The sequence below is a fragment of the Coregonus lavaretus genome (assembly GCF_964263955.1).
Source record: "Coregonus lavaretus genome assembly, chromosome: 28".
Taxonomy (NCBI): Eukaryota; Metazoa; Chordata; class Actinopteri; order Salmoniformes; family Salmonidae; genus Coregonus; species Coregonus lavaretus.
Genome location: NC_140015.1, coordinates 16810807 through 16824997, shown reverse-complemented (window position 1 = coordinate 16824997; position 14191 = coordinate 16810807). Strand labels below are relative to the sequence as shown.

Sequence of the window (14191 nt, the reverse complement as noted above, 5' to 3'; positions counted from 1 at the left end):
GGTAAAATAGCCCTTACACAGCCTGGAGGTGTGTTGGGTCATTGTCCTGTTAAAAAACAAATGATAGTCCCACTAAGCCCAAACCAGATGGGATGGTGTATCGCTGCAGAATGCTGTGGTAGCCATGCTGGTTAAGTGTGCCTTGAATTCTAAATGATAATATATCATAATATCATAAGGTGAATGCACCAATTTGTAAGTCGCTCTGGATAAGATCGTCTGCTAAATGACGAAAATGTAAATGTAAAAATGTAAATCACAGACAGTGTCACCAGCAAAGCACCCCCACACCATAACACCTCCTCCTCCGTGCTTTAAGGTGGGAAATACACATGCGGAGATCATCCGTTCACCCACACCGCGTCTCACAAAGACACGGCAGTTGGAACCAAAAATCTCCAATTTGGACTCCAGACCAAAGGACACATTTCTACCGGTCTAATGTCCATTTTCATGGTATCCAATTGGTAGTTACAGTCTTGTCCCATCACTGCAACTCCCGTACAGACTCGGGAGAGGCGAAGGTCGAGAGCTGTGCGTCCTCCGAAACACAACCCAGCCGAGCCGCACTGCTTCTTGACACAATGCCCGCTTAACCCGGAAGCCAGCCACACCAATGTGTCGGAGGAAACACCATACACCTGGCAACCGTGTCAGCGTGCACTGCGCCCGGCCCGCCACAGGAGTCGCTAATGCGCAAGAATACCCCTGCCGGCCAAACCCTCCCCTAACCTGGACGACGCTGGGACAATTGTGCGCTGCCCCATGGGTCTCCCGGCTGCGACAGAGCCTGGACTCGAACCAGGATCTCTAGAAGAGACCACTGCGCCACTTGGGAGCCCATTGCTCGTGTTTCTTGGCCCAAGCAGGTCTCTTCTTCTTATTGGTGTCCTTTAGTAGTGGTTTCTTTGCAGGAATTCGACCATGAAGGCCTGATTCACACGGTCCTCTCTGAACAGTTGATGTTGAGATGTGTCTGTTACTTGAACTCTGTGAAGCATTTATTTGGGCTGCAATTTCTGAGGCTGGTAACTCTAATGAACTTATCCACTGCAGCAGAGGTAACTCTGGGTTTTCCATTCCTGTGGCGGTCCTCATGAGAGCCAGTTTCATCATAGCGCTTGATGGTTTTTGCGACTGCACTTAAAGAAACTTTCAACGTTCTTGAAATGTTCCATATTGACTGACCTTCATGTCTTAAGGTAATGATGGACTGTCGTTTCTCTTTGCTTATTTGAGCTGTTCTTGCCATAATATGGACTTGGTCTTTTACCAAATAGGGCTATCTTCTGTAAACCCCCCCTACCTTGTCACAACACAGCTTATTGGCTCAAACAAATTAAGAAGGAAAGAAATTCCACAAATTAACTTTTAATTAGCGGGGCGGCAGGTAGCTTAGTGGTTAAGAGCGTTGTGCCAGTAACCGAAAGGTCGCTGGTTGTAATCCCCGAGCCGACTAGGTGAAAAATCTGTCGATGTGCCCTTGAGCAAGGCACTTAACCCTAATTGCTCCTGTAAGTCGCTCTGGATAAGAGTGTCTGCTAAATGACCAATGTATTTATAAGAAGGCACACCTGTTAATTGAAATACATTCCAGGTGACTACCTCATGAAGCTGGTTGAGAGAATGCCAAGAGTGTGAAAAGCTGTCATCAAGGCAAAGGGTGGCTATTTGAAGAATCTCAAATATAAAATATATTTTGATTTGTTTAACACTTTTTTGGTTACTACATGATTCCATATGTGTTATTTATTAGTTTTGATGTCTTCACTATTATTCTACAATGTAGAAAATAGTAAAAAAAAAAAAAAAAAAGGGTGAGACACTTTCGTATGACCGGTTATCCCGAATTGAACTCAGAGTTGATCAAATTTACCTCGGTAACTCCTCAAACCTTCTTCGTAGGATACCCCCCTGGATCAGGGTTGCCTACCACTGTTGTAGGCAGTGGCATCATTGGAACATTGTTTGGCTGGTTGACTTCTGTGTTGTTGTTTGTTATGAAATGATAATGTCCATGTCTTTTCCTCCACCTACAGTAGAGAACAACTATCAGGACAAAAGTGACTAGGATAACTACTGGAATCCACCAAATCATAATTGTGGAGTAACCTGAAGAGGAGGAGATAGAAAGAGAACAGGAGAGTTTAGACATGATTCAGACCAATTCTGTTTATAATTAGATTCAGGCTAGCTCGTGACCTAGGATTCCTGTTTCGTAATTCATCTCTCTGGGATTGAATGTGATTCATTCATTCATCTTACTGAAAGAATGTTTGGCGTTTGCAAAGATGATGTATATATGAAGTATGTCTTATGACAACATGAATCACTACATCAGGGTCAGCTACGTTTCTACCATAACATGACCCACAGTCGGTCACTTATAATACCTTTCATAGGGATTACTGTTGTAGTTCTAGTGGCCGTCCCAACTCTATTCGTGGCAGTGCAGATGTAGATCCCAGCGTTGGTAGACGTGGCTCTGGTGATTCTAACAGTCCTCTGGCGCCCCTCATTGGACACCATCACATTGCCTGCAGCGAAGGTCCAATTTATCTCAGGAGGAGGGTTCCCCTCAGCACTGCAGTTCAGAGACACATCACTGTCTCCGCTCAAAATCACTGTGTCATTCCCTAGAAGGAACTCAGGAGCATCTAAGGAGAACGGGGGTGCTTTTAGAGTAGGCCACTCAAAACCATGCAACTTATGGGATTTCAGATAGGGTGCCATGCAGTTCAGTTGAGACTAAAATACTAAAGGTTATAAACAATTATGTAAAACCTTGCTCAATCACTATTAGGCCTATTCTACCTTTAAGATTGGTTCAAACAGTGTAAAGCTGATAGAATGTGTGTCTAGAATGAGTTAAACGTTTGTAAAATAGTCCAATAATAACATACTTGAAAGATAGAAACATTACTTACACAAGACGTCAATAACAAGCGTGTGAGAGGCTTGTCCATGTTTGTTGTTTGTAACCAGGGTGTACTCCCCTCTGTTTTCCCTAGTCAGACTTTGAGGGATATCCACTTTCTGTTGGGCTTTATACCAGGTGATTTTAGAAGATGGGTTGCCATCAACTGTACAGGTGACTAAGAGGTTGTGATTTTCATTCTCTTTAAAAATATATTGATCAGGACAGGTAAACTTGGGGGCATCTGAAAAGAGTAGGGAGAGAAATATTCAGCATAGATTTTCTCAATTTGAAAACAGATGGAGATAGAAAAGCATCTTACAGGAAACAATCTGATAGATCTCATCTCGCAATACAATACTAGATCTCACACACTTACATTCCACTGTGATGTGAACAGTAGAGTTGGTGCTGCCTATGTCATTGGTGATCGTGATGACATACTGGCCTGAGTCCGACCTGGCCAGGGGTGCAGAGGCATTGACCTGTCTGCCCTCTTGGTACCACACAGCGTTAGGGGGAGGATTCCCATTGACAGTATAAAGGATCATGTCCAGGGTGGAACTCTCATTCACATGACTGTGCAGGTTTAGACGTTCAATCACTGGCTTGTCTGCAAATGGAGAGAAAGCGAGAAGGAGTATCAACTCGAAATGAGTCAACTGGAAGCTAAACCTGTCATGTGGTGCTGTTTTTGATTTATGATCATGATAAAGATCAAGATTAATAGCCAACTCACAGTGCACAGTAATGTTGAGAGGTTCTGATGTCACTGAAGGATGGGGTTGTGGTCCCTCTGGTCCCAGGTCCAGTTCTGCTCCACATCTATACTGAGCTCCATCATCATCTCTACTGGGGGTGATCATCAGAGTAGCTGACACATTCACTGGTGTCTTACTGATGTTACTGGGGGTGATCATCAGAGGAGCTGACACATTCACTGGTGTCTTAATGATGTTACTGTAAGTTACATTATCTACGGGTTCATTCCCTTTGTACCACTTCACAACCAGGTTCTGTAGAGGAGCGATGTTCTGCATGTCACACTGCAGCTGGTACACTGTCCCCTCCACCATGGGTCCAGAGTGGCTCAGAGGAGAGATGGAGATGCTGTCTGGAGTCTCTGTAGAGGAGGTCAACAAGGTAAAACACCCTCAATGCTGATATACAGTTAAATATAACTTTCACATTCACAAGGAGGAAAATACTCACTGTAAAGAATGACTGGAAGCACTTCTATGGGTTGGTCGCTGTTAGTGAGGGTCATGTAGCATTTAGGTTCTATTGTCCAATCAGTAAGATGATCCACAGTCCAGGTGACAATGTTAACATCTTGTTCAAAACCTGTACCTCCGTATGTGGCCTCCCAGCCCATCCCCTCGTGGACTGTGGATGATGTGGTGCAGTTGACAGAGACTGAGTCTCCATATCTCACCACCACTCTGGGAGGGTTGAGCTCAAGAGGAGAGGTAACTACTGTAAAAACATACAAGAATGAAGACATTAATGTCAAATCCACATCAAATATAAACTGTTCTGCCTTGTGAGGTAAGTGAGGGTGAATTAAATAATGTGAGCGCAGAGATGAGCTGGTAAATACCTTTTGGCTTGGCTGCTGCTGGGAGGGTGGTCGTAGCTCCTGGAGTTGTGGGTAATGTGGGGAACATCGTTGGCTGTTGTTGTGGAGGTACTTCTACAAGGACATGCATTTGCTTGGTGATGGAGCCCAGTCTATTTGTGACTGTGCAGTTGTAAGTTGCATTAGCTGTTACTCTGGAGATAGAGAGAGTACGCAGGGGCCCTACAGTGGTCTCATTGGCATTTCCCTCTGCAGTGTTGTTGGTCCACTTCAGCTCAGGAGGAGGGTTCCCCTCAGCACTGCAGTCCAGAGACACATCACTACCTGCACTCACCACCACTGTGTCATTCCCTGGAAGGAACTTAGGAGCGTCTGAGGAGAAAAGGAGGGGCTTTTAGACAGTTTAAACGTATACAGTTGTAGAATTTCCCTCCTGGTCAGGGGTACAGAGGCAAGATCGAGTATTGATAAACTCACAGTGCACAGTAATGTTGAGAGGTTCTGATGTCACTGTAGGATGGGGTTGTGGTCCCTCTGGTCCCAGGTCCAGTTCTGCTCCACATCTATACTGAGCTCCATCATCATCTCTACTGGGGGTGATCATCAGAGTAGCTGACACATTCACTGGTGTCTTAATGATGTTACTGTAAGTTACATTACCTACGGGTTCATTCCCTTTGTACCACTTCACAACCAGGTTCTGTAGAGGAGCGATGTTCTGTATGTCACACTGCAGCTGGTACTCTGTCCCCTCCACCATGGGACCAGAGTGGCTCAGAACAGAGATGGAGACGCTGTCTGGAGTCTCTGTGATAGAAAAACCTTTCTCAATAATTGTTTTCCACACTTTTTAAAAAATCCTGTACACTTCCTGCTTATATGTGTTAATTGTATAGTGAGTGGACTTCAATAGTCCAGTCACTATATTTCATACTTGCTAAACGGTGACGTTTTCCTAATGAATCTACTCATATTCAATGGGACACACTTACTGTACACAGTGAGAGTAAGGTCTTGACTGCATTGGAGACTCCCATTCAACTTTATGTTGCACTGAGCCTGTGTACCCCAGTCCACCCCAGCCACGTTCCAGGTGACAAACTGTCTATCTTCCTCCAAGCTTGTTTTTCCCTCTGTAGAAACCCAGTGCATCCCCAGGTGGGTGTTGAACAACGTGCTGCAGTTGACCTCCAGTGGATCCCCGTGTCTCACCACCACCACAGGAGGCTCCAGAGTCAGAGGGTTGATGTCAGGAGGACAGGCTCCATCTGCAGCTGGTGATGCAGTCAGAGTGGGTGGTGTCTTTAGTCTAATTTCACAATTACCTTTCCTAGAAACTGCAGTACGGGTGAACTCTGAGCCACATTACATAAAATGGCTGATCATTGGCTGCCCAGACATTTAAAGTTCTTGTGAAAATATTACATTATGTTGTTGATGATCTCATCCCTACTAAAACACGTTGAAAGGGGAATCACCTTGCCCAAAATATTCAGACGCATTTCCTATTGTGCAGGTAGAGTATATAATGGAACAACAATTGCTTAAAAGGGCACTGAAAAGCACATAGTCCATCCCTGTGTTACAAAATGAAAGTCAAAGGATTCTTATTTTTGACACCTGAGTGACAATGTTGGATCTGTCAAATATGGAGCTTCCATAGGTTAGCACATACTAGCCAAACTACCATACTAACAATCAAGCACCACACCCACCATCAGTGGTTTTCACCAGTCATATATGTTGCCATCAATGTTACACCACATGGAAATTCACACGCACCGCACCCATTTAGACACTCAATTACATCAACAGTGTCTGTGTTGTACCTAAGTGAGTGTAAGTGTATTTCTTGTGATTTGATGTTATTATATAATTGTATCCTTTAATTAGGGTCCTGAGTTGTTCCTATCCATGTGACCTGACCAGAAAAAACTCAGAGCCCTGTCTACTGATGACTGTTACAGTATTGCATTATTGCAACATACAGTGAGGAAAAAAGTATTTAGTCAGCCACCAATTGTGCAAGTTCTCCCACTTAAAAAGATGAGAGAGGCCTGTGATTTTCATCATAGATACACGTCAACTATGACAGACAAAATGAGGGAAAAAAATCCAGAAAATCACATTGTAGGATTTTTTATGAATTTATTTGCAAATTATGGTGGAAAATAAGTATTTGGTCAATAACAAAAGTTTCGCAATATTTTGTTATATATCCTTTGTTGGCAATGACACAGGTCAAACGTTTTCTGTAAGTCTTCACAAGGTTTTCACACACTGTTGCTGGTATTTTGGCCCATTTCTCCATGCAGATCTCCTCTAGAGCAGTGATGTTTTGGGGCTGTCGCTGGGCAACACAGACTTTCAACTCCCTCCAAAGATTTTCTATGGGGTTGAGATCTGGAGACTGGCTAGGCCACTCCAGGACCTTGAAATGCTTCTTACGAAGCCACTCCTTCGTTGCCCGGGCGGTGTGTTTGGGATCATTGTCATGCTGAAAGACCCAGCCACGTTTCATCTTCAATGCCCTTGCTGATGGAAGGAGGTTTTCACTCAAAATCTCACGATACATGGCCCCATTCATTCTTTCCTTTACACGGATCAGTCGTCCTGGTCCCTTTGCAGAAAAACAGCCCCAAAGCATGATGTTTCCACCCCCATGCTTCACAGTAGGTAATGTTTTCTTTGGATGCAACTCAGCATTCTTTGTCCTCCAAACACGACGAGTTGAGTTTTTACCAAAAAGTTATATTTGGGTTTCATCTGACCATATGACATTCTCCCAATCCTCTTCTGGATCATCCAAATGCACTCTAGCAAACTTCAGACAGGCCTGGAAATGTACTGGCTTAAGCAGGGGGACACGTCTGGCACTGCAGGATTTGAGTCCCTGGCGGCGTAGTGTATTACTGATGGTAGGCTTTGTTACTTTGGTCCCAGCTCTCTGCAGGTCATTCACTAGGTCCCCCGTGTTGTTCTGGGATTTTTGCTCACCATTCTTGTGATCATTTTGACCCCACGGGGTGAGATCTTGCGTGGAGCCCCAGATCGAGGGAGATTATCAGTGGTCTTGTATGTCTTCCATTTCCTAATAATTGCTCCCACAGTTGATTTCTTCAAACCAAGCTGCTTACCTATTGCAGATTCAGTCTTCCCAGCCTGGTGCAGGTCTACAATTTTGTTTCTGGTGTCCTTTGACAGCTCTTTGGTCTTGGCCATAGTGGAGTTTGGAGTGTGACTGTTTGAGGTTGTGGACAGGTGTCTTTTATACTGATAACAAGTTCAAACAGGTGCCATTAATACAGGTAACGAGTGGAGGACAGAGGAGCCTCTTAAAGAAGAAGTTACAGGTCTGTGAGAGCCAGAAATCTTGCTTGTTTGTAGGTGACCAAATACTTATTTTCCACCATAATTTGCAAATAAATTCATTAAAAATCCTACAATGTGATTTTCTGGATTTTTTTCCCTCAATTTGTCTGTCATAGTTGACGTGTACCTATGATGAAAATTACAGGCCTCTCTCATCTTTTTAAGTGGGAGAACTTGCACAATTGGTGGCTGACTAAATACTTTTTTTCCCCACTGTATCAATATTCATTTTTTATTGCTCATTCAATACTTTAATTTCTTGACTTTAATTTCTCTCAAATATTAGTCTTCAAATTGACCATTGTGGGGTTAAAACGAATTTCCTTTGCCAACAATCAACTTCCGTTCAACTTCGATTAGTGGGAGGTGAGCACATGTTTGAGTACCATCCTGGGAGACAGCAAACTGTTACCATATCACCAGAGTAGATAATAACTATGTGAACTATGTGATAAACTACGATCAACATAAACATCATAATCCACACAGCGATCACAACAATAGATATTAATAGATAAGTATGGAACAAATTAACCACTCACCTCCATGTAACAATATGAGCATGAGGAGGCCCAACATCCTCTGGGGTGACAGCATGGTAGTTCTCTGGCACTCCATGCTGAGCACGGTGAGGGTGATGGGGGATGTTGTAAGAGAGGATGCCCTGACTGACCGTTGGTCCAGGCTCGGTCCTAACGCTGTGCTAGTGCCAGTTAGTGTATCTCAGGCAGAGAGCAAGACCTTGCTGTGTGAAGGGAGTGTTTCAAAGAGGAAATTCAAACCCTGCCCTGATGCTGTGCAGAGAGAGGAAACTGCTAAACGGAAACATGACATCAAACCACAACGTCAGTTCTCACAAGCAAAAGAAACGGACTCCTACCTCACCTTGTGGTGTTTGTGTATGCGAGTGTATATGTGTGAGAGGACAGATAGATAATATCAAAAAGTCATGTTCAAACATTGTTTTGCAATTTTTTATTTAAAAAATACATTGCAGTTAGAAAACAATTCCACATGTTGGGTTGTCATGTCAGTCTAACACTGTCTTATTAACATATTTGTTTAACATATAAGAACTTCATTAACATCCTTCCTTATCAATGAAGGCACAATAATATTGCCCTGATGCATGATTGACATGTGTGTATAACACAGGTGTCACGACTTCCGCCGAGGCTGCCTCCCCTCCTTGTTCGGGCAGGTTTCGGCGTTCGGCATCACCGGCTTACTAGCTACTGCCGATCCATTTATCATCACTCCATTTGTCTTGTCTTCAATCACACACACCTGGTCCTTATTCCCTCATTAGTCATTGTATAAGTGTTCACTCTGCTTCCTTGTCTGTGTGGGTGACTGTTTATTGTGGAGGTTAGTGAAGCTCGGTGGAGCTCGTGTATTTTGTCTCGACGGGAGTCTTTTTCCCGTGTGCCTTGTATTTTCCAGTGTGCCTGTTTTGTGCCCTGGAGTGTGTTTGACGCATTTCTGCGTAAACCTGTATTTTGCAGATTAAAGTGTTATTCTGTGATTTAGCCTGCTGCGCCTGACTCATTCAACAACACCTCATCGCAACAGGAGGCTGCTGAGGGTAGGACGGCTCATAATAATGGCTGGAACTAAGAGAATAATGGCATCAAACACATGGAAACCATGGAAACCATGTGTTTGATGTATTTGAAACTATTCCACTCCAGCCATTACCACGAGCCCATCCTCCTCAATTAAGGTGCCACCAACCTCCTGTGGTGTATATCTAAGAGGGTTAGGTGGGTTTGATCATCAAGGTGACCGTCTTGAGGGAGTAGGAGCCCCCGTGGAACTCTGCCCAGTAAACCCCGTCCTGGTAGCGGCTGCGGTAGTGACCCCCTCGATACCACACGCCGTTTAAGTTGGAGTGGGCACACATGTGGTACCACCAGCCCCCCTTCTGGAAGTGGGCACAGTTCCCTAATGAGGAAATGGAGAGAAAAACCAACTCATCATGCCAAACCTGGGTGTTAAAACAGGCAGCCATGAAAAGAGGCAGAAAGGAAAAGAGAGAGGGTAGTAGAGGTGAGAGAGGATTCACCTGAATAAGCATCCTTATCCTTGTCCAGAGTTGTAAAGGCTTTGTTATTGTGCCAGGACATTGAGTCTCCGGCGTTGCCTTGGTATTCCCCCAGCCTCAGACGGTACCAGTCGCTCTCAGGCTCCAGACGGAAGCTGTCATACTCTGCAAACACCTGGCGGCCCTGCCAGTCCTCCATGGCCACCTGAAGCTTGTAGTGGGCCTGCTTGGTCAGCCAGTAGAGGTGCTCCAGACCCAGCCAGTAATCTCCATCCAGGTTCCCAAAGTCTTGCTGGGGTGGAGGGGTACAACAGATAGTTTAGGGTTATGTTCACTGTAGCAATAGTTTTCATGACTTCTGTGATGTTAAACCGTCCTCAACTGAAGGATACTCTTGAGTCTCTGACCTGTAATACCAGCTGTTCTTCTGGTTTTATAGCCCATTGTGATGATTGCCAATTACAGTAACTATACAGCTCATGTTTCATCACATATAATCAGCTGAAATGAAAGGTAAATGGAGGATTATATGGAGGGAAAGGATTATGGGTCTGCAGTGCACACACTCACGGTGTGGGTTTTTGGTATTGCAGTGTTTTGGAGCACAACAATGGTAACTGCACACTGTCTGATGTCATAACAAGCTCTTGAGAGCTTCGCTTTTAGTGGATCACTGCCACTGGAGGTGAGAGCACCTTGTACTGCTCCCAGGTCCTGAAGAAGTTGACTGATCCATCCTGTCTCTTCTGGATGACGGTCCAGCCTCCCTGGGCCTTGGTCTGTTCACACCAGGCCTGCAGAAGCCGGTTGGTGCTCTGTGGATGCAGCAGGTAGATCCCATTGGTGGTCTCGCCCGAGTCCAGCACATGCTGGCAGTATCTCCAGGGTCTTGAGGGACAGAGATAGTATAGGTATGTGATTCACAAAGGCAGTTAGGATTTAGGAACAGACCTGGGTTCAAATAGTAATAATTGTGCTCGATTGAGCCTGCCTGGTACAAAGGAACCAATGGGTGCAATGGAACCAATGGAAGTCCAGAACGTCCCAACTCCGCCCACCTGCCACCAGGCAGGCTCAACCAAATGCTTGAAATGAGGGAGTGATGTGAGTGAAACACGTAATGGAGAGAGGGGTCTGGAATTCTGTTTGTTTTAGAGTCAACAGGGTCACAGATACATGTTTTTTCGCTTTGCTTCAGCTTATCTCTTTACTGCCGAAGACATTCTTTCACAACACATGTTGAATGTCTCATGTCACACTGGAAAAGATAAGCATACACTGCATGAACGGACACAGAAAGGCTAAGCATCACCTCTCTCTCACACACTTCAGACCAAGGGTCATCCATACTGTAACTGTACACTCATTCTATAGACGAGTATCTCCTCATCACACACATAGATAAGCTCTGAGTCATGGTCCCTTTATTATACACTCTAACTGGTGTGAAGTCCCCCTGTTACTGCTGCTGCTCAGCTCCACTGTGGGAGGACCCTGTCCATCAAGGTGGTCACACTCATCTAAATGGTCTGCCTTGTAATCTCACACATTCCAGTTGCACACACAAAGTGCATTGTAGGAGGGTATCGCCTTGTAATTCAAGGTTACATTGCAATGTCCTAAAGAGGGCTTTTTAGATTTTTTTAGATTCAATTATCTTTTTATTTGGAATTCATCCTAATCGCTCTTTCTAAAGAGGAGGTGCTGACAAATCTGATTATTGGTGCCAAATTCTGGATTAGGTACTTTGATGGTTTATTTCCTAAAAAAGAGGATTATATTTTGGCCCATTTGATTGTTATTTATAACAAATATTATTGATGACTTTGCAAATGTTATATCAAAGTCAAACTTTGTGTGTGTGTGTCACGCCCTGGCTCTGGGGACTCTTAAATGTTGAGCCTGGGTGTGGATTTTCCTATGTTTAGTTGTTCTATGTTTTCATTCTAGATCGTTTAGATCTATGTTGGCCAGGGTGGTTCCCAATCAGAGGCAGCTGTGGCTCGTTGTCTCTGATTGGGAACCATACTTAGGCAGCCTGTTTTCACTAGTCATTGTGGGATCTTGTTCTGTATAGGTTTGTGTTGGTGAACATTTAGACTTCACGTATCGTTTTGTTGTTGGTGTCAAGTACTCATTAAAAGATGTACGCCTATCACGCTGCGCCTTGGTCTGCCTCTTACAACGATCGTGACAGTGTGTGTGTGTGCATGCGTGTGTGTATTCCTCATTAACAAAGCCCCTACTCTTCTCAGATGAGAACAGCTGGCAGTTATTCGACATTGTTTAGGCCTATCAGCAGGTCAGTGACTCCCCGAGCTTCTGCACAGTGTCTTCTGGAGAGTAAATAACACTGACAAAATACTGACATTGTTTCATACACAAACTCAAGGTCCGAACCGCAAACAATTAAGCATTTGAAGGGCCGAAAGAAAACAGCTTGCTTGTTGTGATTGTTGTCAGAGGTGACAATGAAAAACAATATCAAAACTAAACAGGAACCAATGAGATGTGCAATGTATTGACTGAAATAGAAACAAAGTGTTATAATGTGTGATAACGTTGCGGGGTGAAGATTGATACACAGTGTTGCTCTTTCACCCACTGCCTTACAAAAACAGTCCTCCATTCCTACACAGACAGTGATGGTTAAGCTGTAAGATCCGAGGGTGCAGTGATTTACCTGGGGTCTTAGCGACAGGGAAGGTTATGAAGTGGGCATCAGTAGGAGTGTCGGCCATGGTGGTGGGGAGCACCTTTATCCCCTGGAGGGGTTCTCGCTCCTCCTGTCTGCTAAATGACGTAAATGTAAATGTAAATGTGGCTGTAGTGGAGGACCACCCTGGTCTCGCTGAACATCATTAGCCATCTCCTTGGACTCTGAGCTGTCATTTAGCGGCCCACTGGACTGGATACTCCGGGGTTCAGAGGTCATCTGTCCAATACAACACAAACATATAAAGACTTTTGTACAGAGCATTATGGGTACTGTAGTATGTTATGGTACAACTTTAGCTTAAGACTGGTCTTAATGTGAATCTGAGAAAGGCCCATGATAACAATACCAGTGGTTTGATAAATACAGAGCTTCCCTACCTGTGGAGGTGGGGTAGTGTTCTTGGTGGCCTGGCACTGCTTCTCCAGCCGGGTGATGAGCTGACTCTGGTTGCTCATCATGGAGGTGAGGGCTCCATACTTCTTCTCCAGATCCCTGTAACTAGTGGACATCTGCAGCATCTGGGATGTTGGTCCACCATGACCGAGCAACGGACAATGGGACAATGAGGGATGTTATAAAGGTGTTACATGCCAGTCATAGATAGGCAAAGGATGCTAAGACAGTAGAGAGATAGTAGGAGCAGGTATACAGTTATATGATTCTAACTTCCCCCTTATGAACACAGCTGTTCCCATAATGCTCTCTGTCTGATTACCTGTGTGGTGACGTTGAGCAGTAGGTTCTCGACCTGCCTCTGTTCGACCACTTGGTCCTTCTTGAACATAACCTCGTGCAGCAGCTGAGTGTAGAGCTGGGCGATGCGGGCGTTCATGCTGCCACTCTCTTTCCGTAGCGCCCATACCTCCGTAGCCAGGGCCCCCTCCTGTTCCAGCTGGCCCCTCAGCTTCTCCAGCTGTTCCTGCTGATGGCTCAACTCCTCCCGCAGAGCCGCTATCTCTGAGTGGTTGGCGGCGCCGGTGGTAGACTCGGTGCTCACACACAGCGCCCCTTTCAGTTTCTGCTGGGGAACGATGAAGGTGTAGGAGCAGTGGCCTGCTTTTTGCTCTGAGGAGTGGGACGGGTGCTTCTGGGACTCCTCCTTCCGCCCCCCCTTTCCACCTCAGACATGACTAGGAGGAGCCCCAGCAACAGAGACAGGCCAATAGTCAGCTGCTTCTCCATCAACCTGTTCAACTGCTCCTCTGTCCATGGAAATAAGCAGTGATAGAGATTCATTAGCAGATTCCCCCAATAAAACATGCTACTCTATATCTATAACATGTAGAAATGTATTAAATCAGTAAACATTTCCCCATTTGAAACAACTGTAATTGTACACCAACAAGTACATCACAGTCAGACACTCCACACAGATGCAAAAACCCATACAGGTATTTTTAGTGGAAAGCAGAGCATGTAAAAGCGCTACCGCAATATCTAAGATGCAGCTCAGACTGTCTTTCAAGCCTTGAATGCCCACCAGATGTTCCCCAGGAAGGTGAAAGTACAGTCGTGGTCAAACGTTTTGAGAATGACACAAGTATTGGTCTTCACAAAGTT

The 14191-nt window shown here is 44.9% G+C and overlaps 1 protein-coding gene and 1 pseudogene across 2 annotated transcripts; both read right to left on the bottom strand.

Annotated features, from left to right (window-relative positions):
- Nucleotides 1-1721: 1721 nt before the first annotated feature.
- Nucleotides 1722-8575, bottom strand: LOC311103345 (vascular cell adhesion protein 1-like). Its single transcript, XM_084144903.1, has 10 exons — nt 8411-8575; nt 5489-5770; nt 4974-5303; nt 4518-4868; nt 4130-4393; nt 3657-4040; nt 3297-3530; nt 2928-3161; nt 2394-2657; nt 1722-2112 (listed from the first exon to the last, which is right to left on the bottom strand). Exons 1-10 carry the CDS (start codon nt 8484-8486, stop codon nt 1889-1891), a joined length of 2643 nt encoding a protein of 880 aa, XP_084001029.1. The 5' UTR covers nt 8487-8575; the 3' UTR covers nt 1722-1888.
- Nucleotides 8576-9627: 1052 nt separating this feature from the next.
- LOC311103961 (angiopoietin-related protein 2-like) lies at nt 9628-13813 on the bottom strand (annotated as a pseudogene). Its single transcript, XR_014615798.1, has 6 exons — nt 13347-13813; nt 13009-13149; nt 12596-12847; nt 10608-10801; nt 9934-10204; nt 9628-9812 (listed from the first exon to the last, which is right to left on the bottom strand). The product of XR_014615798.1 is annotated as an angiopoietin-related protein 2-like (transcript).
- Nucleotides 13814-14191: the final 378 nt, after the last annotated feature.

Excerpts from the sequence above, each read along its gene's own strand:
- LOC311103345 (XM_084144903.1), bottom strand. The coding sequence starts at position 8,486 with ATGGAGTGCCAGAGAACTACCATGCTGTCACCCCAGAGGATGTTGGGC. Across the intron at positions 4,394-4,517 it reads AGCAGCAGCCAAGCCAAAAG|TAGTTACCTCTCCTCTTGAG; the intron begins GTATTTACCAGC and ends ATGTTTTTACAG. Across the intron at positions 3,162-3,296 it reads TGTTCACATCACAGTGGAAT|ATGCCCCCAAGTTTACCTGT; the intron begins GTAAGTGTGTGA and ends TACTCTTTTCAG.